The 26287-nt window shown below is 39.3% G+C and overlaps 1 protein-coding gene across 3 annotated transcripts in view; it reads right to left on the bottom strand.

Annotated features, from left to right (window-relative positions):
• Positions 1 to 26287, bottom strand: part of LOC5577246 (tyrosine-protein phosphatase 99A) — a 439034-nt gene that overhangs the window by 398289 nt on the left and 14458 nt on the right. For 2 of the 3 annotated variants that reach the window (XM_021854693.1, XM_021854685.1), the window contains exon 3: positions 20145 to 20490. The exons of the other annotated variant lie outside the window; for it this stretch is intronic. In XM_021854693.1, coding sequence (XP_021710385.1) covers positions 20145 to 20274 — 130 coding nt within the window. In that variant the 5' untranslated portion in view covers positions 20275 to 20490. The remainder of the gene's footprint in view (positions 1 to 20144; positions 20491 to 26287) is intronic. 3 annotated transcript variants of the gene reach the window in all.

Here is a 26287-nt window from a genome sequence, read left to right as displayed (position 1 = left end):
TTTTATAAACAATAGGCACATATAAAAGACAAGGAGAACGTGGTTAAAAAAATAAATTGTTACGGAATCAATACGCTTGTTTTTCTGTTCTCTTCTTCAAACCCTTCTACGATTGATTTGGTTTTAACCGACTCTAGACAGCTTTGTAGCCAATTGGTTTCTCATGCTGATTTTGATTCTGATCATGTTCCTGTATTCATGACGATTGTACTAACATTTCTTTGCAAGCAAAACATGATACTGACAATGCTCTCACAACTTCAACAAATTCCATTGTTGAATCAAAGGGCATTGCGGCATCGAAATGCATATACTAACTGTCCATGTCAATGGATGCTGCTTCGTGATTGATCGAAACTGATAAAAAATGCAGTTCGATCTAAATTGATAAGGGACTCGACTTTCCGCTTATTATCGAAGTGCACATTTTAGCAGACATATAATTGATCAATTGGTAAATGCTGGGTATTCATGTACCTGCAGGAATAAAATAGATCCCTCTGTGCGGTCCTTAGCATCCTGCCCAGCAACTCCTATCCCTACCTCCTCGTAGTACTGGCTATAAGGTACGAGTAACCTTAGGGAAAATCGGGTAACCAATCCCGGTGGGAACTTTGATCGTATGCTGACAGGGAAGGGACGGAGAGGGTTTGCTTCTGCAAACCTGGAGCGTCATGTTAGGAGCGGCTCTTAGCAGCGTCTGTTCCCCATGTCAGGGGCGGTTGATCATCGTCCGAGTGCCAGAGAAGGACTCTAGGCTAAACTGTGTACTATGGTCCTCCGAACATTTAGAGGGAAAGGTCCTCCGGAAATCTAGGGGGTTGGTGTCAGGCTATGCAAGCCAGACGTTAAACAAGTAACGAATAATCAATGAGAGAATACGAACCGGGACAATCGGCGAAGACCACAGCGACGTTAAAAGACTGGCGATTGGAAGCTCGGTACGTGAAACTGTAAATCTCTCAACGTCATCGGGAGCACACGCATACTCGCTGATGTGCTGAAGGCCACGGTTTCGGCATTGTAGCGTGGCAGGAAGTGTGTTGGAAGGGATAACCATCTACCAGAGCTGCGGCAACACACACGAACTGGGAACAGCTTTTATAGTGACACGCGTGATCGGGTGCTGGACGATCGATAAGAGAATGTGCAGATTGAGGATCAAAGGCCGATTCTTCAACTGCAGCATAATAAACGTGCACAACAAGCAGCACGGAAGCACTGTTGATGATAAAGACGTTTTTTACGCGCAGCTCGAACGCGAGTACGACAGCTGTCCAAGTCACGAAATCAAAATCATCATAGGAGATCTAAACGCTTTGGTTGGCGAAGAGGAGGAGTTCAGTCCGACTATTGGAAAGATCAGCGCCCAACGTCTGACGAACGACGGCCTTCGACTGATAGATTTTTTTCGTAGCACCTATTTCCAGCACAGCTTCCCGTATCGATACACCTGGAGATCACCTCAGCAGACAGAATCGTAAATCGATGGATTGACCGATAGACGGAACTTCTCCGACATTGACGTCGATCACTACCTGACAACGGTGAAACTGTGCACAAAACTATCCATCAACAACGATTACGGTACCGACACCCAATTCGGTACAATCTAGCGCGAATGAGAAAACCGGATTTCGTAACTGACTCTTGTATCTTGCGGTAGCGTTGCCGGATGAGGGTGACCTCAATAGGGCCCCTATTAAGGACTGATGGAGGACAGCCAAAGCAGCCATTAACGAAGCTGCCGAAAGCATTGTCGGAACGAAGATCAAGAAACGATTAATTCGACGAGGAGGTTTCGGAGTATGATATGCGGCAAAACATGAAACGATAGAGACTGAAGCGGAAACAGCAATCCCGCCTATTCCGGAACAAAACTCTTCGCCTGGAACAGGTGGAATCCCAAGAGATGGAGTTGCTGTACCGTTTTCAAGAAGCGCAAAAGTTCTATCAGAAGCTAAACACATTCCGCAGTCTTCGTGCCACGAGCTGAAATTGGCCGGGATAAGAATGGGAGCATCTTGACGGACGAACGCGAGGTGATCGACAGGTGGAACTACGATGAATACCTGATTGGCGCAGAGGACAAGGATGGTTTTTGAGCCGAACTCATCAAGTTGAGCTCGGAGAGTTTGGGTGCTCGTCTGCATCGGCTAATAAAGGGCGAACACGAAATTATTGCGACACCGAAAATGTCTTGCCAATATTCTTATAATGTTGAGAATCAAACCAAAATTTTAGGGTAGTTTTATACAAATATTTACTTCTAAAATCAAAAGAAAAATTAATCGATGGAGCCTTGAGTGTAAAATTGAAGGCATTTTCGCTCGATGCCCTCCATCAGTCTTTACAGTGTCATCCGGTACCAGTTTCCCAGTTTTTTTTTCAGTACTGCTCCACCGGGCGCAGCTCCGGACAGTTTGGCGGATTCATGTCCTTTGGAACAAAATGGACAGAATTGGCCTCATACCACTCCAGGACATTTTTAGAATAGTGGCATGATGCCAAATCTGGCCAAAATAGCGGAGCTTCGTCGTGCTGCTGCAAGAACGGCAACAGGCGCTTCTTGAGGCACTCAGATTTGTAGATCTCGCCATTTACTATGTCAAGAAAGGCTCACTGCTCAGTCCGCAAGAGCAGATGGCCTGCCAAATGAGATATTTGGAGGCGAACTTCGACATTTTCTTCTTTTTTAATTTGTCGTCCACATCAAAACTCCAACCCCGGAATTTGCTTAAAATCGGCTCTTATATACGTTTCGTCGTCCATCACACAGCAGCCATATTTTGTCAGCATCTTCTCGTAGAGTTTCCGTGCCCGAGTTTTAGCCGTCGATTGTTGCCGCTCACCGCAGTTCAAAAAGTTCTGTACCTTGTATGTATGTAGTCCAACTCTCTTCTTTGCATTCTGGACGTAGCTCTGCGACATGCCGATCTTTTTAGCCAAATCACGGATTTGCTTTAATCATCCGCTTCACCTCTCCCTCCGTCTTTATGTTCACTGGTCCTGGTTTTTTTTCCAGCTTCTTTGCCGTGGTCCAACGTCAACCGCTCCTGGAACCACTTCAACACTCTGGAGACGGTTGAATGGTGAATGTTCAACATGTTTTCCAACTGCCGGTGCGACAGGTCAGGAAATTCCAGGTGTTTGGAAAGAATTTCTTCTCTCGACTCGCGTTGATTCACCTCCATTTTCGTTGAATCAAAAAACACGACTTCGAGTTTGACAGCATGTAAACAATACACATCAATGAGAAAGTGTGCAATATTTGGTTGATTTTTACCCAATGGTAGAAAAGTTATGTTCTGTTCAACGTGTCGCAATAATTTCGTGTTCGCCCTTAAGTCAGAATCTGGGCTATGGAACAGCCACCGAGGGAGAAAAAGCAAGGCATTATATGCTCTTTCTATAGAAAACGGTGACAAACTGGGATGCGAAAATTATTCAGCAATCACTTTCCTAAACGCCGCCTACAAAGTGTTATACCAGATTATCTTCCGTCGTCTATTACCTATAGCAAACGAGTCCGTGGGAAGTTATCAACCAGCTTTCATCGACGGCCGCTCGACAATGGACCAGATCTTTTCCGTGCGGCAAATCCTCCAGAAATGCCGTGATTTCTTAGTCCATACGCACTTTTTGTTCATCGATTCAAGGCGGCATACGATAGTATTGACCGTGTATGTGGAGCTATGGATCATGGCCAAGAACAGCTTTGCCATGAAGCTCACAAGATTAAATAGAACAAGACGAGAGCGAGAACGAGACAGGGCTTGCCTAGGAAGCAGTTTCACTATAGATGGGGATACCTTCAAGGTGGTGGACGATTTCGTCTACTTTCGGAATCTTGCTGAAGGCTATGAAGAGATCAGCAAACTACGACTGATCTGTTAAAGAGGAAAATAATCATCATCGTTGTACAATTTTTTAAACCAGTAATTTTGCTCAAAATTTGAGCAATGTTTGAGAAAATTTATCATTGCCTTACACTTGTTACCTGAATTGCAATGATAAATTCTTATGAGAATTTCTTTAAATTTGAACGAAAAAACTGGTTTTTTGTTGTTATGATTGCTGATGATTGAATGATGGATTCTTGAGCCTTAAGGTAGTTTTACAGAATGAATATTTAACAATTTTACTGACTGTCATTGCCTACTTTAAGTCATTATCTGAGCCTACCATGATTAGATACAATAGTATTATTCACTACAGGCTGATAACATTGTTAGTCGGAAAATACGAAGGCGCATCATCAGTGGAAGTCGTAACTACTATGCGCTCTAGAAGAAACTGCGGTCAAGAAAGATTCATCCCCGCACCGAATGCACGATGTACAATACTCTCATAAGACCGGTAGTCCTCCATGGGCATGAGACGTGGACTATGCTCGAGGAGGACCTGCAAGCGCTTGGAGTCTTCGAACGCCGGGTACTTAGGACGATCTTCGCCAGCAGGAAAACGGTGTGTGGCGACGAAGGATGAGCCATGAGCTCGCTCAACTCTACGGCATACCCAGTATCCTGCAGGTGACTAAAGCTGGAATGATACGCTGCGCTGGGCATTAGCCTGGGACACGGTTATATGCAAAAATTAGATTCTCGCTCCAGTCCACTTTTTGGATTGCATTTAGGTCCCATAACAACTGTACAAAATTTCAGCTCGATCGGTGAAACTATATTTTAGCGCCAGCCCTTCAAAGTTTGTATGAGATTTACTATGGGAAAACTTACTTTTGCAAAGAAAAATCGCCAGAGGTCGCCCATTGTCCTCTATAAAAATTCTGAACACAGATCTCGATAGGTATTTCTACGATGAAAAACATTGTCGAAGACCGCAAAGTAATCCGATGCTTGTGAAAAAAGTTATTAAACGTAGACTATTCGGAAATTTTGCCCAATTTTGTTATTATTGTTATTCCTTTACGTGTTAATCAACGTGGCCTTGCCAATAGGTTTTCGTTGAATAACTTTTTTCACAAGTGTCGGATTGTTTCGCGGTCTTTGGCAATATTCTTCATCGTGAAAATACCTATCGAGATCTACGTTCCAAATTTTTATAGAGGTCAATGGGCAACCTCTGGCGATTTTTCTTTATAAAAGTAAGTTTGCCCATAGTAAATTCCATGCAAACTTTGAAGGGATGGCGCTAAAATATAGTTTCACCGATCGAGCTGAAATTTTGCACAGTTGTTATGGGACCTAAATGCAATCCAAAAAGTGGACTGGAGCGAGAATCTAAATTTTGTCCCACACTACTGGGCATGTTGCAAGAATGCCAGACAACAGCCCTGTAAAGATGGTGTTCGCTACGAATCCGGTCGGAACAAGAATGTTATGGCGCAGCAAGCAAGGTGGATTAACCAGGTGCACCAGATCCTGGAGATCGTGGGTCGCTGTCGAGGATGAAGAGAAGCAACCATGAACCGAGTGAATTGGCAATGTAGACCCAAATAAATTATATAAATCTTCTTTGGACGCTATCCAGTCGGTCGTTTAGACAGCTGAAGTGGCAATCGAGCATCGAGTGGCATCCGTTACTGTGCAGTTGTTGCTCTGAATGTGAAAAATCCGTTCAACAGCGCAAGTTGGGAAGTGATAGCCCTCGCACTTCTCCGCTTGAAGGTACCGGGGCAGTTGTGTAAGCTTCTAGAAAGCTATTTTAATGGTAGGATTCTGTTGTATGACACAGAGGAGAGACAGAAAATCGTTCGAATTACCGCGGGAATACCTCAAGGTTCAAACATGGGCTAGATCCCACACGCTCAAAAAAGCGTTCTGGAAAACGTGAACTGTCGAAAATACACCGTGAACTACCATGATTGGTCTCGTATACATGATCTAGTTCACGGTGTATTTTTGTTGTTGACGAGTTCACGCCTGCTGTTCACGGATACGAGAACGGATTTTTTTCTGTGCAGTACGTCATCGAAGCGACCCCTTCCGACGGGTGTTAAGATTGTTGGATTCACCGACGACATCACCCTATTGCAAATCGATGGTGGAAGTAGAGTTGATATCAGCGAACACTATCTTCATAGTTGAGGGATGGATGAAGTCTTGGAAACTAGAACTAGCCCGTCACAAGACTGAGGTGGTGGTTGTGGTCAACAACCGCAAGTCTGAGCAACGGTCGCTTATCACTGTAGGTGATTGCAACACCGAGTCTAAGCGATCCCTTAGACATCTTTGGGTAATGATCGATGACAAGCTCAGCTTCGCTAGTCACGTTGAATATGCCTGTAAAAGGGCATCTACGGATATAGTGGCACTTAAAAAATACCGCCCCTCTACACCCTTTCCGTATGAACGTTGACGTAAGCGCCATCGATAAATACAGCATTCTATCCTATCTACATTCATCAGCGTATGATTGCAAATAATATGATTTTATATCTTTAGGGCGCTTGTTTGAACCCCCATTTGAACCTTTAGAAAAATCTTGAAATAATATGAACCGAAAATATTAGTGGCGATTAATCTTTATTGAAACTGAAAGTCTCAAATTTTAGATGCATTCAAAACGATGATATTTGAAAAGAACTATGACACAATAATGTGCCGTCTATTATCTTATAAATACCAAACGTTACCCATTTAGAATCCCAAAAATCAAACAATTATACGAAACCTACGCAATCGAACAGAGACATGACTTCAGGTATCTGTCAATTCACAGTAAAATGGTAACGAAAACAACGGAAAGGGCAACAATACACCCACTAGACTCCTTACCAACCAATACCCATTTGCTGGCAGGGATAGCATTCGAAAATTGCTTAAATTAGTTATCTCTACGACGAAGGACCAGCAGCGATGGCCCTTTCCCCATCCGGACACAATTACCGAGGGAAAGTCTACATGTGTTCGGGTCGGTATCGTGTTCGAATCCCAAATTACCGCTGCTCAGACCGATGACGCCTCCGCTCTTGTTTCGAAAAGTTGCGTTTTCCCAGAGACTGTCGATAACAACAGCTCCGAGCGAATTGTATTTTAATTAACTTGTCACTTGGAAGATGTTTCTTCTTTCGTTGTTTCGCTCGTGCACAACTTCGAAATAGTCATTGGTGTATCTATAGGTATCTTCTGGTTCTCGCTTCACAACGTAGCCGAAAAAAACAACGTCGCATTCAGTAAAGATTGTTTTGTTATTTGTCGAGTGAAAATGTGCTTCTGAAAGTAGTGATAAATCGATAATTTGCGAAAAAGTTTTGCCTTTGAAGGTTTCACGTTTCGGAATACTACGCGCCTATCGTGGATCCATTACTGAGCGCGTCTGCTAGCATTTTATTGTTGGTCGAAAATAAGTATTTCTTGCCTTTTAATTTATTTTAAAAATTGATTCATGCAGGATGTATTGTGGTATTGTTTCAAATGACTGTTATCGTCCATCTTACATGTCCATATATATCCAATTAGTCTTTTTTGAGAAATGATAACTTTGCTCATATTGATAGCACATAGGTATACAGTTTTCATGCTGCGCAAAAAATTTTGATTATTTTTGCATGTTTTAAGGAAATAAGATAGTGTTCATTTTGCCATGTGTATTCACTATGCCATTTGTTAACCCGTAGGCTACAGGGCTGACATACAAGATTCAAATTGCTCTTGTTTAAACATAACTCAATATTTTTAAATGACATTTTTAAGATTGCATCACTATGAGTTGTAGTTTCATGAGTAATGGGAATGTATTCATTCTGAGTATTGTTGATAAATCTATTCCAGAACATCTCTGAGTCTGGATCGGGTGAAAATCACATAAACTTCCGTTTAGAACTCATTTATCATTTTGAAACGAAGTTTTTTTTATACAAAAAGTGTACAGACCAGTTATTTGTAATAAGTTACGATGCACCAGGGGATTGAGAAATACATAATTTACCTAGAACAATGCTAAGGCGTCCAGAACATTTTGAAATTTTGGCCATTATCTACACAGGTTCACAAATTTTTTTAGGCAAGTGATGTCTACGTTTAGTTGTTTACTGCACTCATTAAGCCTTAACGGACGTGTCCACAAATTTTGACAATATATTGGATATTGACAGAGTTGCACAATATCGGTCAAATCAGCTGATGGCTGATGGACTAAAACTATCAATATCAGTTGGGAACTATCAATATCACTTTGATCCGACAACCAATAGCGGTGATGCGACATCGCACTTTAGATCACAATCACTGCAGAATGAGTGATCACGTGGTAATTACCCACGCTATAAATGTTTTTCAGTGACCAACACACAGTTTCAATCCGTCTGCAGCACTATCAAGAATATCGTACTGATAAATTGCCATTTTATTTGCTTAATTTAAGGCTAAACTTGACCCATCAGTGATATCCATAGTCTATCGCCATCAATGCGTTGGTGATGGAGTAGACAGCATGATGTTGATGTGATATGGAATGATCCGAATTGTATCGCAGTCGGCCTGTACAAATCATCAAATTTCAAGCGTTGATACTGACAGCAAGTAACTCTGGATATTGAACGTCATCAAAATCGCCCTGGAGTTCAGGTCCTCATGATCTACCAAATCTACTACAGTCTTCTTCTGCTTCTTGGCATTTACGTCCTCACTGGGACTGAGCCTGCTTCTCAGCTTCTTCTGTTCTTCTGAGCGCTTCCACAGTTATTAACTGAGAGCTTTCTTTGCCAAATTTGCCATTTTAGCATTCGTAAATATATCGTGTGGCAGGTACGATTATAGTCTATGCCCAGGGAAGTCAAAGAAATTTCCTTTACGAAAAAATCCTGGACCGACTTGGAATCGAACCCAGACACCTTCAGCATGACTGTGCTTTGTAGCCGCGGACTCTAAGCACTCGGCTAATGAAGGCCTACTACAGTCTATACTCATCAAATTCTCGTGAAACAATCTTATTCCTATCCATAAAGCTTCATATGCCTCAGAAAGTAAATTGGCGTTAAATGCATAATTGACCCACGTTCCAAAATATGCAATCGAGAAAAACGCGTTTAAATATTTTAGCACATGCACCAAAATTTTTTGCTATGTGCTTGGTGGTGTTGATCTCGGTAAAAGCTTAAAAATGCTGATATTTATTTTTAGTCAATCATTATGACAAACTTTATGCCAAACGGCTTTATGCCAAACGACCTTATGTCAAACGGGGTACAATCCTTTTTATTAATGCTATTCTCTTAATTTTCTTTTTTCGATCATTTTTGTTTTAATTTTTGTTCTTCTAGTTCCTTCACAATAATTGCTTTGTTATTTAGAAGCATTTTTGCTGAATAAAAAAAAAAGCAAACAAAAGCAAACAAACAAACAAACGGCTTTTTGTAAACTATGCGTTTGCATAAAAAATATTTGATACATAAATCTATTTGCTCATATTATAAGTATGGATAGTAAGCAAGCATATCATTCCTTGCTTAGCGCTTGCACGAGTCGGTTGACAGGTTCCCGGTCTCATCGCACGGCACAAAGTTGCAAAGTTTATTTGGCCTTTTTCTCCACCGCCCACGTGGGTTTTTGGTCTAGTTTCGACTGTTAATAATTATCTAATTAGTGCATTTAAGTGCTTAGGCGATCGCGCTTTGCGAAGGAAGCGAACTAGTGTAACTAGTATCGTTCCACCGCAAACAAAAAAAGTCATCACCACCGGCACAACGGTGATTGACTTTTTTTCCCGCACCGAGAGCAACATCGAAGCAGAAGGCGATTCGGTCAGTCTGCTACCTACGGTGCTTGGACGTTCTGCTGCTATACGGATAAGTATCAATTTGTATAAGGTACCGCGGGGCAAGTGGGAACGAAAAAAACGATAGTTTAAACAAATTGTTCAATAAAATTTTCAAGTGTCAATATTTTTCAAATCCAACAACACAATCACGTTTTGGCAACATATTTGCTGGTGTGTGCATGAAACTAATCGAATAATTTCGAAATTGTGAAAACCTTTTAAGAAAGTTTCAGAATGGGCCAATGGACGCAGTTACCTCGCTAAGCGGGGCAAGTGGGACACATCCAGTTTCATGCGTCAATCCACATCAGTAAGTCAACCATTACAATAATAGGATTGATAAGTCATAGATTTTTTTTTTAAGTACCGTAATACGGGGTATCATTGATCAGCGGGGTAACATTGATCGGAATGACTCATCTCGTAAAAAGTTCGTATCATCCTATATTGATGGAACATTTCCAAATCACGAATGGTTCTTCTCTTTCTTATATTCGTAAGCTAATGTAAGTGGGGATTTTTGCGAAAATTCCGTTTACATTATCCGTAAATTTGTCAACTTTTCGAAACAATGATTTCAATGGGTAAGGATGACACTACCGAAGATTCATATCTCACATAAGTTCTGCAAACGATATGAGCAAGGAAAATGCGGTTCTTACTAAAAATGGCATCGCTGGAAACAATTCCGTTGTCAAAACTTTCATAAATATGCTCAATTGAGCAACATTAACGAATTACTGTAAAGAATATAGAATTCCCTTAGGAAATTGCCTACCTTTAGGCGTATTCCGTGGTTCGAGTTGTTTTAATTTTAAAATAACTCAAAAAGTAAATGACTTGTAAGCGTTTGGCTTTCATATTCGGCTGTGGGGGCCATGATTTAAGTTAGTAACGATATTTTCAATATTACCGAACGTTATTTACATAGGTGATCAATGTTACCTCATATCAGCTAAATCAAAAAATCAATTAAAACATTTTTTTAAACATACTTAAATCTTTCAAAAAACAAAATGCAGTATATAGTCACGAGCTATAGGTGGCAGTACTTATTTTAAAAATATATAACTTGCAACATTTGCATTTTTAAACAAAATATTTAAGAAATATTCAAAAAACTGATCAATGTTACCCCGGATTACGGTACATATTTGATGTACATAAGGGATCAACCATAGAATACGTTACGTTTTAGGAAGAAATACTTTATTTAATAGTATGTCACCTCACATTTAATCTTAACTGAAAATTCCTCAATAAAAGCATAAAGAGGAATTGAACATGTTCAAAATATGTCATTTATAAGTTGTTAATTAAAATGTAGCACATAAACAATCAATAATTGACGATATTATAAATATGTTTTGTTATTATTTATATGCATGGCAGAAAACCACTTTATGGGATGGAATTGTTTTCCATCACTACTTAATTTTGTAGAAATAACAAATAAAGTTCAAATAACATAGAAAAGTAATCGTTCTCATGATGCATTTCAAATTTCAGCTGTGTGTTTGTTCAATTTTGAAGTCGTATTTCAAAAATAAAAAATTAATTAAAAAATGAAGAATAATAACACTTTTCTTCTCCCTCTTATGCAATTGCGTAATTTGAGGTTGATCTTTTTTTGATAAAAATCATTTGTTTGAATGTTTTAGTGCTACTCTCTAGCAAAATGTATGAAACGTCTACTAAAAGTTTTGATTCTGGTTTTTGTTTTGATAGGTCCCACTTACCCCAGGTACAAATATATTTTGGGGTAAGATAGACCATCGAAAATTTCATATGAAATGAAAACAAAATACTGGTTTATCGTTAGCAGCTTGTATTAATACTAAAAATTATAGCTTACTGATGGAAATTCGATTTAAAACACATTTATTTTTTGCGAGTCAATGCAAGACGTGAAACGTGTCACAATTTGTCATGCAAGTTGAAAATGGCGCTGAACTGACAACTGTTACATGAACAACATGGTAATAAAAATAACAATATGTGTAGTACTAAATACATTCCTTGTCATTGTATCTCCAACTTTCTAGAAGAATACCCCCATGAAAAACTTTTCCTAGTTGAGCTATGACGAAACGCCCCACTTACCCCGGATTCTCACTTGCCCCGGGGTACCTTATCTATTGAATTGCTCTACATTTCCGAACAAACAAGTTCAAGGTTGTTTTTCGCTTCACCTCTGTCTCTCTCCCGGTGCAAGTTTTGCCCGTATAGGGGAGGCTTGTACAAAATAGCCCACTGATCGGTTAAGTTTTTTTTTCATATTTTTTTTCCTTCATTAATTAGTATTATTATTTTTTGCCAGTATAGGGGAGGTGTGTACAAAATAGTCCACTAATTAAATAATATTTTTCAAACGTTTTTTTTCTCCACATTTATTTTTTATTTTTTGTTGATTTGGTTGCGGTTGGATTTCTTCCCGCATGGATGATTCGGATGGAGGCGATACGCCTCCAAAAGATCTCGTTGCTCGAACGCGGTTTTACCAACCGTCTTCGGCTGGGCCTTGGGTTGTCTATTTCCGGCGCAAAAATAAGATTTTGAACGTGCTCTCGATCTCTCGAGAGCTGACGCGTAAATATCCAGGGACCGTTATTCACCAAGTGAAGCAATCCAAGCTGCGTGTAACTGCACCTAGTTACAAAGCAGCGAATGAGATTGCTCAGCATGAGGCTTTTGCTGTGGAATACTTTACCTATATTCCGGCACGAGAAGTCGAGGTGGAAGGGAAAATCATCGATGCGAGTCTGACATGTGAAGACATTAAGACTGGCAAAGGTGTTTTTGATAACCGGTCAATTCCTGATGTGGCTATACTAGATTGCAAACAATTGCAATCAGTTTCCATGGAAGGAAATAAGAAAGTTTTTTCGCCGTCAGCCTCGTTTCGAGTGACTTTTCCTGGTTCCGTCCTCCCGAAATTTGTTTGCATTGATAGTGTTTTTTACCCAGTGCGTCTTTACGTGCCGAAGGTATTCAATTGTACCAAGCAGCTTGGCCACAGTGCTAGCTTTTGCGACAACAAGCCCCGTTGTGGCAAATGCAACCAAGCTCATTTAGAAGATGCTTGCACACAGGAAGCTGAAAAATGCAGCTACTGTAGCAAGGATCTGCATGAGTTGCAGAAATGCCCGGCATACAAAAAGCGCATTCGAAATGAGAGTCGCTCAATTATGAAGCGCTCCAAGAAGACGTATGCGGAAATGGTGAAAGCTTTGAATCCGCCTGCAAAAGAGTCTTCATCAGCCATCCCAGTAGGTAACTCTTTTCAAGAGTTGTCTTCCGATGAAGCGAACGACGACGAAACCGATGAGGGAGATTCTTCGGAGGTACACGCACCCGGTAAAAGAAAGTCTCCATCTTCTCCGGGATTGCGCCGTAAGGTATTGAAATCTTCCCTCAGAAGTTTGCCTAATTCCAAAGGAGGTGGGGCAAATTTGAAAACCTTGAAGAAACAGGTCTTTGATGCTTCCGTGCCGTGTTGCAGCAAAGATCTGCCGCCCCCGCCTCCACAGATAAAATACACTTCGAAAAGAAGCTCTAGACAAGATAGCAAGAAAAAAGCTACTGAAGTTCCTCGCTCTTCCTCGAAAACCCCCCGGGCCAAGCGAGGACTGATAACTTTTACGGCCCTTGTGGATCGCATATGTGATGCCCTCGGAGTTTCAGACTCATTCAGAGGCATACTCGACCTTTTCCTCCCCGCAATAGAAGAGTATCTCAGGGAATTGACTATCTCGTGGCCCCTCCTTGCTTCGATCATATCTTTCGATGGATAATTCATCGAGTGAGGTACAAGATATGATCACTGTGTTACAGTGGAACTGTCATAGTCTAAAACCTAAATTAGACACATTTAAGTTTTTGCTTCACAATTCCGATTGTGATATATTTGCACTCTGTGAAACATGGCTTTCTTCTGAAGATGATCTTAACTTCTACGATTTTAATATTATACGCCAGGATCGAGATGATAATTACGGGGGTGTGCTTTAAGGGATCAAAAAGTGTCATTCATTCTACAGAATCCCCATCCCGACTCATCCAGGCATAGAAATCGTTGCTTGCCAAATAAACGTAAAGGGTAAAGATCTTTGCGTAGCTTCTGTTTATATTCCTCCAAGAGTATCAATAAACCGCCGTCATCTCTGGAATGCAGTCTCCATGCTCTCATCCCCAGTTTTAATACTGGGTGATATGAACTCACATGGTACTGGATGGGGCGAATCTTATGACGATTATAGAGCGGCTATTTTCTATGACTTATGCGACGATTTCAACTTGAACATTTTGAACACAGGTGAAGTGACACGTATTTCATCCGACGGCAAAGAAAGCCGCATTGACCTATCTTTGGGTTCAAGTTCGCTATCATTCGATTGCATGTGGAAGGTGATTGATGATCCCCATGGTAGTGATCACTTGCCCATAATAACTTCTATCAGAAATAATTGTGAAAGGTCAGAACAGTCAATTCAGGTTCCTTACGACCTCACTAGGAATATCGATTGGCAAAAATTTGCATCAGCGGTAACTTTTGGTATCGAAACATTCAACACACTCCAACCGTTGGATGAGTATCGATTCCTAACAGAATTGATTTATAAAAGTGCATTAGAATCCCAAAAGCAACGAGTTCCAAGTGCATCCTTCAAAAGACGACCAGCCACACCTGGTTGGGATGATGAATGCACTCAGTTGTATCGAGAAAAATCTAATGCCTTTAAAGCTTTTCGTAGATACGGTACCTCAGAACTTTATTTAGAGTACTCGAAGCTTGAAAAAAGACTGAAGAATCTTATTAAAGCGAAGAAGCGTAGCTATTGGCGATATTTCATCGATGGCCTCTCACGAGAAACTTCAATGACGACGCTTTGGAGAGTGGCTCGCAACATGCGAAACCGCTCATCCTCAAATGAGAGTGACGAATACTCCAATCGTTGGATATTCAACTTCGCAAAAAAGGTCTGTCCAGACTCAGTTCCAGCTCAACCGCCATTTTGGGAAACCCAGAGAGACGATGCGTTGGACAGACCATTCACTATGCTGGAATTTTCTATGGCTCTTCTTTCATCAAACAACTCCTCTCCGGGACGCGATATGATTAAGTTCAATCTTCTTAAAAATCTCCCTGATATCGCTAAAAGACGGTTGCTTGACCTGTTCAACTCATTCATGGAACACAACATTGTTCCATCTGAATGGAGACAGGTCAAAGTAATAGCTATTCAAAAGCCTGGGAAACCAGCGTCTGATCATAATTCGTACCGCCCGATCGCTATGTTATCATGTTTAAGGAAATTGTTAGAAAAAATGATCCTATCCCGACTCGATCACTGGGTCGAATCAAACAACATGCTTTCCAGTACTCAATTTGGCTTTCGCAAGGGCAAAGGAACAAACGATTGTCTAGCGTTGCTTTCATCAGATATTCAACTAGCTTTTGCGGACAAGGAGCAATTGGCTTCGGTTTTCTTGGATATTAAGGGCGCTTTTGATTCAGTTTCCATAGAGATATTGTCAGAAAGCCTGCACAATAGTGGACTACCTGGAATATTGAATAATTTCTTGTACAATCTGTTGTCAGAAAAACACATGAGCTTCACTCTCGGTCAACTGAAAACTTCCAGAATTAGCTATATGGGTCTTCCCCAAGGCTCATGTCTAAGTCCCTTGCTTTATAATTTTTATGTTAAAGATATTGACAACTGTTTGGAAGAACCATGCACGCTTAGACAACTTGCAGATGATGCTGTGGTCTCTATGAAGGGCCCACGAGCGGAAATCTTGCAAAGACCATTGCAAAATTCCCTTGATAATCTATCCACTTGGGCTAGAAATTTAGGGATCGAATTTGCGCCGCAAAAAACTCAACTGGTTGTATTTTCAAGGAAGCGGAATCCTGCCCAACTAAAGCTTAAGCTATTGGGAACAGACATCGACCAGTCTTTGACTTCAAAATACCTTGGGGTCTGGTTTGATTCAAAAGGCACTTGGCGAACCCATACTAGGTATTTAACGGAAAAATGCCAACAAAGGATCAATTTTCTACGAACAATTACCGGAACATGGTGGGTTGCTCACCCGGAAGACCTCATAAAACTCTATAAAACAACAATTCTCTCTGTTCTAGAGTATGGCTCTTTCTGTTTTCTCTCAGCAGCAAACAGCCACCTTATTAAATTGGAACGAATTCAATATCGTTGTTTGCGTATCGCCCTAGGTTGTATGCATTCGACGCACAATGCGAGCCTGGAGGTGCTGGCAGGGGTTTTACCACTACAGAACCGATTCTGGGAGCTCTCGCTAAGAATACTTATTAAGAGTGGGGTGAGCAACACACTCGTTATCGAAAACTTCGAAGAAATGCTCAAAATGAATACTCAGTCAAAATTCATGAGAGTTTATCTCTACTACATGTCATCTGACATAAGTCTTCCATGTTATAACCCTCCACGTGTACACTTCACCAATGACAGTTCCTCTGTTGAATACGATCTGACAATGAAACAAGCTATTCATGGAATCCCAGATCAACTTCGATGTATAACGATTCCACGTATTTTTAACACAAAGTACCAGAATGTCGATTCCTACAGGAGATATTTCACTGACGGGTCCCGCATCAATGGATCCACTGGCTTCGGTGTCTTCAATGAAAACTCTTCCGCCTTCCGAAAACTTCAGGAACCTTGCACGGTTTACGTTGCTGAGCTGGCAGCAATCAACTTCGCATTGGGGATGATCTCAAACATGCCCGCAGACCACTTCTTCATCTTTTCGGATAGCCTCAGTTCTATTGAGGCACTTCGATCGATGAAACACGTTAAGCATGCATCTTACTTTCTTACAAAAATAAGAGAGCAGATGTGTGCACTGGTCGAAAGATCATATAAGATTACCTTTGTATGGGTCCCCTCACATTGCTTAATTTATGGCAATGAGAAGGCGGACTCTCTCGCAAAAGTGGGCGCTGAGGAAGGTGAGATTTATGATAGACAAATTTCACACGATGATTTTTTTCATTTAGTACGTCAAAGTTCTCTTCACGGTTGGCAAAGCGATTGGCTAAATGACCAACTGGGACGGTGGTTACATTCCATAATTCCTAAAGTTTCCTTGCGAGCGTGGTGGAAAGGTTTGGATGTAGGTCGAGATTTCATTCGCGTGATGTCAAGACTTATGTCCAACCATTACTCGCTAGGTTCACATTTGCACAGGATTAACCTCGCGCTGAGCAATGTTTGTAATAGGTGTGGTTATGGTTATGATGACATCGATCACGTAGTTTGGAAATGCCCGGATATGGACGCCTCCAGAGCGCAACTTTTGGATACCCTTGCGGCCCGAGGTAGACAACCCTATGTTCCTGTTAGAGATGTGTTGGGCACCCGCGATCTCATTTACATGGTCGCAATTTACGATTTTCTTCGCTTGTCCAGTATAAAAGTTTAATTCTCCTGTGTTCTCTTCTCCAGTTTTTTTTTTCTCTGTGCTTTGTCCCCTGTATGTTGGATTGAGGATCCTGGCCATCCGGCAGACGAATACCGGCAAGAAATTGGTACCAACGCCACTACACGTTCATCGCGATACCACGATATACCTCCCGGATGTGCTGCAGAAAACCCTAAACCCAATCCTCACCATGTCCTTCCTTCCAAAAATTGTGACCATTAACCTCGAGTTGCCACGAGTACCCTGGCTCCATCCCATACTAATCTTAGTACAAACAAGTGAATGATTTGTAAACAATACAAAAAATGAATTTCGGCTCCGTAAAGCGTTAAACGCGATTGAGCCTCAAATAAATGAAATGGAAAAAAAAGCAAGCATATTACATAATTGGAGAGTAAGGTATCATCCTGGAAAAAAGAGAACTGTGATTTAAATATGAGATAATGGCTGAGATAATGAATCTGACAATGTTTGAATTATTAAGGCGAAAAAAAATGTAATCAGTGAGCTCTTTTTCGAAATATATTTTTCGGTCGTAAATCGCGTTAACTTTATTAAAAATGGTTCAAACATCATTTAGCTCATGGAACGAAGTAAAATGAAAAGAAACACTGTGGAACAGAGCGCAGAACAAATAAAAAACAAAACAGTAAAAGAGGTAAACAGAAACACCTTTCTAGAGTGACTAGATGTTCAAATTAAAAATGAACCCCGATGGTTTGCATGAGGTACCGTTCTAATTAACGGGGGTGTACGGTACTTCTGGTAACATAGTGCAACAAAAATGACATTTTTGCGTGTCTCAAGGATCAAATTATGTGTCTCTAGTAGATTTGGGGTTGCTGAATCTGATGCGGTTCTCAGAAATTTCCCAGCACGTCACAATTTTCAGCTACAGGTCGCCAAAGTTGTATAAAACATTGGTTTTATTGATGTTTACCTAAAATTTGAAGTATATTTTATCAAACTTTTTTGTAATCTTATCCACCAAGCATGCAAAAGAGGAGTTATACTTTCTTTAGGATATATTTTGGTTGAAATTTCACGATTAAATTTAGATTAAACCGATTGTTTTAACATGCTTGCAGTCTCCATACAAAATTCTTCGTTTCTCTTATATGTCAAAATACAATACTTTTTTAAACTATCAAAAAATAAGTTTTCCGCATCATAAGTATTATAAACTTTGATATCGTTCTTAATTATATAACCTTTTGAAACCACTAAATACGTGTCAGGGTCGAAAATTATACTTTTGATTCGGGAAGTGTGAACTCATTTTAGATATCCATTTGATATCTAGATGTTTTCATGCGGGGCTTGCTGTAGTGAAAACGACCTCAGAATGTGTGTGTATGAACAGCCATTCTTGAAATGGGTCGTTGGGATTGCAGTAGAGCTATCACCTTCCATCTCCAGGGCTAAAGTTGTCTGCATCTATATAGACTATGTATCTCGATAAATATATGCAAACAAATTTCTTCCATAAAAGCACTGCCGGTCAGTGGGCGATGGATTGTAAAAACACACACACACACACACATAAGTATTATAAACTTTGATGATAAGTATTGTTATACACATAAAGTGTGAATTCTGTGGCAAATATCGCATATAAATTTAAAAAAAAGACACGGACACCGTCTTCAGCCATTTAGCTGCACAGACTGTAACTTAAAACTAGACAACGGACAAGCATGCTCCAATGGTACAGCCGAGAAACATCCCTCACGAAAAGTTTCAATGGCTGCAGCGGGAATCGAACCCACACCCCATGACACGATACGCTCATTGCCTGACGACACTAACCGCACGGCCACGAAGCCCTTACAAGCTGGCAAACTTACATACATGTTATGTGAAATAGTCTTTTTTTTTGCATTTTCAACAACCAATATTTAAAAAACTAGACATGCTATGATATTTCTGTAAGCGGCAATGGATACAGCAACACTTGATTAAGTAAATAGAGGTATTTTGATGCTGGAGACAAAAACGTGTTCCGCAGTGTAATTCTATGTCATATCATCGATGATATGATCCTAATATTACTAATGAAAAGAAAATAGCAGCAGAAACGCTGATAATTCCAGGATGCTTTTTATTATTGGTTGTGCAATACAAGTGTGGAAGCACTAGAATATACAAGAATGACTTTATGAACGGTAAATGGCGCACTTAGGCAGCGTCCATTTATTATATAACGCTAAAATTGAAAATTATCGACCTCCTCCCTCCGTCCGTAACGCTTTTTGTATGAAAAATTTCAAATTGAGCCTACAGCCTCCCACCCCCTAAAGCGTTACGTAATTTCTGGACGGTGCCTCGAACAATCATACGTTATGGAGCGAGGCGACCTTAACATAAAACTTGAAAATACAAATATTGAGTTTGGATTTTTCTTCGAATTATAGTATAAGTTTGTGCTTCTTAGTTGTAGTCACGTTTGCGATTCATTATTTGGAAAAAGTTCACAAATTTTCAAAGTTTTAATATCCCTGGAATTCACGGCGAATGGTAGCTAGAATGTCAATAGACAAAAACAATTTTTGGCATATCATTTTAGTAGTAAATAGAATTTGAACCACGCGCTCAAATTCATACAGTTGATTCGTTTATCAATAACAGGCAATACGCCAGAAAAATAAACGCATCGAGTACAGAGCAAACACTCGTGTTATTTCATGCTGCCATTGAATTTTAAGGTGATTATATAACGAAGCCACACCTCAAATTTTCAAGAGCACAAGACTTGAGAACCATACAGCGCTCCGCGTTGAAAATCTATCCCATTGGTCACAATCTGAATGCAAGCAAGTTGATTGGTTTTCAACGCGATCTGCTCTCAGATTCACTCGTCTTGTGCACTTGAAAATTCAGAGTTTGGCTTAGTTTTATAATCACCTTAAAACTAATACTATATTTTCATAGGAAAATCCAGAACCCATACTCACCAAAAATCCTCGTTGCATCGGCGGCACCAAGCATCCTGACCACCAATAGGACCAGTAATCCACATGCGGCTATAAATCCACGTCTGTCCACGGAACGGGCGGCTCCGGCATTCCGCGGTGCACTGTTCATTGTGCTTCGGGTGGATTATATTGTTGATTTTTTCTCCGATTCGTATGTTATTTTCTCCTCACTTTCGTGGATACACACCTTTCTTCTCACACTCACGTTTCCGCTCACACTTTAGCACAATTGCGATCATCAGCATCCCACTGGGTCACCAGGGAATTAATCCCCAATGCCAACAAAAACAACCGTAGTGACACCATCGTTGCTCGACGTTCACTGCTGAGGGCGGTAAACGGTAGTTAAATTAACAAGCGTTTAAGGAAGGGAAATACACTGCGTTTTATCAAAAAGTAGCCAATAAAATAGTTAGTCATAAGCATTCGATTAAACAGTATTAGCAATAAGAAGATTCAAAAACAAAGCGAAAATAACATATAAAAACGATCTTAAAAACCTTAAAGTGATCAATTAGAAGCTAGCAATTAAAAAATCAATCGATACTGATAAAGAAACTTCATTATTCAAAAAGTAAAATGATAACGTTCTACTTTTCATCTCTCAAGTTATTCTTTGGGGTCGTCATCCATCATTTACCCTTTCAATATTTTGACTTATCTTTCGAGAGGGGTGATGATTAAAAAAAAATTGTTTCAGTCTTATCAATAAAGAATAGAAAATTAGAATTAAAATTTTCTAAGAAAAAATAATTTTTCTTCTTTCTGGCGTTACGTCCCAACTGGGACAAAGCCTGCTTCTCAGATTAGTGTTCTTATGAGCACTTCCACAGTTATTAACTGAGAGCTTTCTTTGCCGATTGACCATTTTTGCATGAGTTTATCGTGTGGCAGGTACGGATATACTCTATGCCCTGGGAATCGATAACATTTCCTTTACGAGAAGATCCTCGACCAGCGGGATTCGAACCCACGACCCTCAGCATGGTAATGCTGAATAGCTGCGCGTTTACCACTACGGCTATCTGGGCCCCTAAAAATTATTATTAATACTTTATAAATTAGATCTAATGGATATGTGATTGTTATTTTTACGAGTTCTGTGGCTGTGGGGGCATATTTCTACGATTTTTGGACAATATTCGTTATAAGGAAGAGCAGAACTATTAAAATTTAAGTACTGGAAGAAATGGATTTTGATAAGGAATTCCAGGCATAATCAGCACGAAGTATTCCGGTAAAACTTTTAAATTATGAGGGGTCTTTGTCAGGGATTAATGAGAACAATTATCGATATAGGAATGGCTAGGGAGTTTCTCCAAACATTCTATCTAGAATATTTTTGTGGTTTTCTCTTGTTATTCTACTTTGGAGTTTTCCTTGGGATTACTAGGGATTTCACCAGTAATTCTTCTTGGGTTACTTCCAGAAATTTTATCGATGATTGCTCTAGAAATTTGTCTACAAATCCAACCAGAAATTCCCCCGGAGATTCCAGAGATTCCTTCAAATGTTCCTCTACAAATCATCCAAAATTCCACTAATTCCTTCAAAGATCAATCCGCGAGCGTTTTTTTTCAGTAATTTTTCAAGGTTCACTCCAATGCTACCTCCGAGAATTCATCCAGTGATTTATATAACAATTTCTTTAGAGATTCCTTCAGGAATTCCTCTAGAAGCTTGTGCCAAGGATTCCGTCACACATTACTCCAGGAGTCACATCATGAATTCTTCCTGAAACTTCTCCTCAATAAATTCATCACCAGAAATTCCCACAGGGATTTTATCAAGACTTTTGCCAGGGCCTTAAATTCAACAAGGTGTTCCATCAGAAATTACACCATGAGTTTCTTCAGCGATTTTTTCCAGTATTTTTCTACAGATTCCTCCAGTGATGTATCCAAGCACTCCCCAAGGGGATTCAGTAATTCTTCCTTCAAGAATTACTCCAAAAATCCTCCAGAGATTTATTTGAGGATTTCTTCAGTGAATTTTCAGGAATTCATAAACGAATTCTTTCAGGATTTATTTCCTGTGATTCCACCAGGAATTCCTTCATAAACTCCCAAAGAGATTGCTCAAGAAATCCCTTCCAAGAAATAGCTACAGGAATTCCATCAAAAATTCCACCAGGAATTCCTGCTATCAAAAATCTTTCAGTGACACAGTCAGCAAGCGCACAGATACAGACAATTTAAGCAACACGTACGCTGGCGTACTACACACATTCAAGCACAACAGGTGTAGAAATGCTGTTCAGCAACAAACAATACAAACAGAATCGACACAACAAGAGTAAAAGTGGCGCCAAAACAGGCAACTGCGTTTTCAGTTCAGCGACCCGGATCGTTTTCGGATTTCTACTCCCGTATAGTACCCGAACGGGGAATTGTAAGTATCCGGACGATTTGAAAGTCCGCCTGCACATTTTGATCGCCTGGTAACTGATACTCTTGTTGTAGCGTTTTATGCTGTTGGACAAATGTTGCCTATGCTGTGGGCAAACGATAAAATGGAACACAGCTAGTGAGTACATCCAACATAATCAACACATAACCCGACGTAATGTATCATTGTCCACAGATCCTTGAAAAAGGCACAATACATGTGTCCGAAACGCAAAAATCCGTTTTTGAGTTTTATTTAAGACTGAAAGCCATAACCTCAAACATTTCTATAGAAATTCTTTCAGAAATTCGTTCGAAAATATCGGCAGAGATTTACTCTAGGAACTCTTGCAGTGATTCTAATCAGGAAGCTTCCAGGGATTATGCAAGAAATACTGCAAAACAATTCACCAAAACTTCCTCCACGGGAATTCATCCTGGGATTTTTTTCAAGAATTACTTCTAGAGTCTACCAGAAATTTCTCTTTTTAAAGTTAAAATCCCTAAGGGAATTTACCCAGCAATTCCTTCAGGAAGAAATTCTAGTATTTCTTGCAGGATTTTTTCCGATGAATCCACCAAGAATAAACTTAGGGAATCCTTGAAGATCTTCTTCAGTGATTGCTTCAAAAGTTTTCCTAGAGATATGTTTTAGAATTTCTCCAGAGAATTCTGTGGGTATTTTTCCAGTGTTGTCTTCGGTTATTCCTCTAAAAATTACTCGTAGAGCAAGATTTTTTCCAGACATTTTCCAAACAATTCCGAAGGCATTCAGAGAAAAGTATCTGAAGGAATTTTTGATAATCTTGAATAAATTTTAACAAAAAAAAAAAATCCTGGTTAAACCTTTGAAGGTTTTCCTGGGAAAATTTCTGGCGAAAATCTGAAATAATTAAAGAAACTATTGGTGAACTCTCTGAATAAAATACTCGTGGAATCTTCATAAGTAATTGTGCTCGAATCCATTGAGAAATTTCTTGTGGACGGATTCCTTGCAGGACTCTTTTTCCAAAATGTTTTAGAAGAACTTCGGAAGGATTTTTTTAATTCCTGGTAAAATTATCGGAAAAATATTGGTGTAGGCTTTGAAAGAATTTCTAGTGGAATCCCTATGGCAATTTCAGCTGAAATCCTAGGAGGTTTTCGTGATGGAAATCCTGGAGAATTACCTGTGCGAATGCCAGATGGAGAAACCTCTGGTTTACTTAGAAAAATACCTGAAGGATTTATGTAGGGGATTTTTAGTTGGAATCCTTAGAAGAAATTTTTGAAAGAACTTCAAGTGGAATTCTTAAAGGATTTTTTTTTAATCCCAGGAGGAATTCCTGATAAATTCACTGGAGGAAATATTAGTGGACTCCCAAATTGGAGGTGATATTCATATACAGCCATTCCATGAATAATCGATCTAGTGGGTCACCGAATTCCATAAAAATTTGCTATTTTGTTCCTTATTCGAAATAAGGATACACGTGTTTTGGATTATTTATAAGGGTGACCATTTCCAAAATAGAGTGACCAGAAAAATCGCGATTTTGCTAAATTTTTATTTCTTAAAAATTATAACTTAACAACCGATTTTCATTTTTCTTGGATGGCATGAAAGCTTAAGATTTTGAATTTTCAAGAAATATATAAAATCCCACAAAAATTGTTTTTACATGAAAAAATCATTAATTTCCGTTTTTTTCGTGTGCCTCGGGACCAAAAGGGATATTGCTGTATTCATTTTTTCTTGAAAGTTAAGTAAATTCTATATTGACTGTCAAATTTTCAGCGATGTATGTTTCAATTTTTTGAGATATTTATTTTTAATAAAAAATCAGTCATTTTTCATCGGAACACACTGTAGGTATCAGCGGAATAGATTTTTTATTTAAAAAAAATCATAACTTTTGAACAGCTCAGCCGGTTTCCAATCTCTTTTATGAATTGAAAGCTTAAGATTAAAACTTTTCAGATAATTTTTTTTCTTTTTTTTACATAAAAATATATAAAAATTTCAAGTTTTTTTAGGAAATTTTTATATTTTTTCATGTAAAAATAAAATTTCAGGGTTTTATATTTTTTTGTGAAAAGTTGAAATCTTAAGCTTTCATTCCATAAAAAAGATCGGAAATTGGTTGAGCTGTTCAAAAGTTATGATTTGAAAAAAAAAAAAATCTGTGTGTGCCGATAAAAAATGACTGATTTTTATGTTTTCAAATAAAATATGTCTCTAAAAATAAAAAAAAACATACATCGCTGAAAATTTGACAGTGAACGTAAAACTAACTGAACTTCCAAGAAAATATGAGAACAGCAATAGCCGTTTTGGTCCCGAGGCCTACAAAACACGAAAGATTATTGATTTTTTTTTATGTAAAATCCAAATTTTGTGCAATTTTATCAAGAAAATTGAAAAAAAGTCAATCAATTCACAAGTTATATCTAAAAAAAAAATTTGCTAAATTGCGATTGTTTTGGTCCTCTTCATTTGGAAATGGTCACCCTAATAAAAAAAAACAATAACACGTGTATCCTTTTTTCGGATAAGGAACAATACAGCAAATTTTCACGGAATTAGGTGACCAACTAGATCGGTTTTTCATGGAATGGCTGTGTATTAAATTTATGGTAATCCATGGAGATATTTTGGGAGGAGTCCCATAAAATTTCCGGGACGATGCTCTTGCAGAATTATGGGATCAATTGCTTGAAAAATTTTGGAAGGTGACATCCCTTCACTGAGGCAAATGGGCTAACAATATACATAGGAATCAAAATTCTCCACAAGAAATAGAGTTGAAATTCATAAATTTGCCTTATTAAACCAAAATTTGAAAACGAAAAACGTTTCTCGGCGACCTGGAATCGAATCTGGAACATTAAGATCAAGAAACTCGTACCAACACCACGCGCCTACCGACGCCTTGACGTGGAGTGATGCTAAAACGATACATAAAGCAATCGTATTGCAATAACTGTTCCACTTTTCATAATGCAAAATGTATGAGTTTCGTTAGTCCAGATCGCAGCGTGGTCAATAAAGTCTGGAAATCATGGGAGAAATCCGCACTTAATAACCTGATAGAACCCAGAATAAACCTAGAAGAACTCCTGAAGGGTTCTATAGAAGAATTGATCCAAGACAGTATTTCTGATGGAATGCAAGAAGGTACTCTTGATGGAATCATAGGAAGATTTCCTTATGAAATGTTAAAAGTATTCCTAATAGAATCCATGGAAGAACTTCTGATGTAAAAGATGGAGGAACTCCTGAAAGAATTCCTAGAAAACTCTTGATAGAATTTCTGTAGGAATTCCAGGTAGAATCTCTTAAGCAACTCCTTATAAAATCCCTGGAAGAGTTCCTGATAAAATCCCTAGAAGAACTTGTGATTGAATCTCTAGAGGAGCTTTTGCTGTAATACAAAGCTAAAATGAAGCCTGATGGAATTCCATGAGGAATTTGATATAATCTTTAGATGAATTACTGGTGCAATCTCCTGATGGAATCCCTAGATGAGCTGTTCAAAAAACCCCTGTAGGAATTCTAGAAGAAATCTCTGAAGGAACTAATGATGGAATCCCTAGAAATACTCCTAATTGAATCCCTACCGGAACTCCTGTAAAAAGACCTGGATGAATTCCTCATATAGATCATGAAAGAACTTCTGATGGAATCCCTGGAAGAACTCTTTATAAAATCCCTAAAATCAATCCTGATGCCACTTCTTGAAGAACTCCTGATAT

Source organism: Aedes aegypti, chromosome 1 (genome assembly GCF_002204515.2).
Source record: "Aedes aegypti strain LVP_AGWG chromosome 1, AaegL5.0 Primary Assembly, whole genome shotgun sequence".
NCBI lineage: Eukaryota > Metazoa > Arthropoda > Insecta > Diptera > Culicidae > Aedes > Aedes aegypti.
This window is presented reverse-complemented; position numbering and strand designations above follow the sequence as displayed.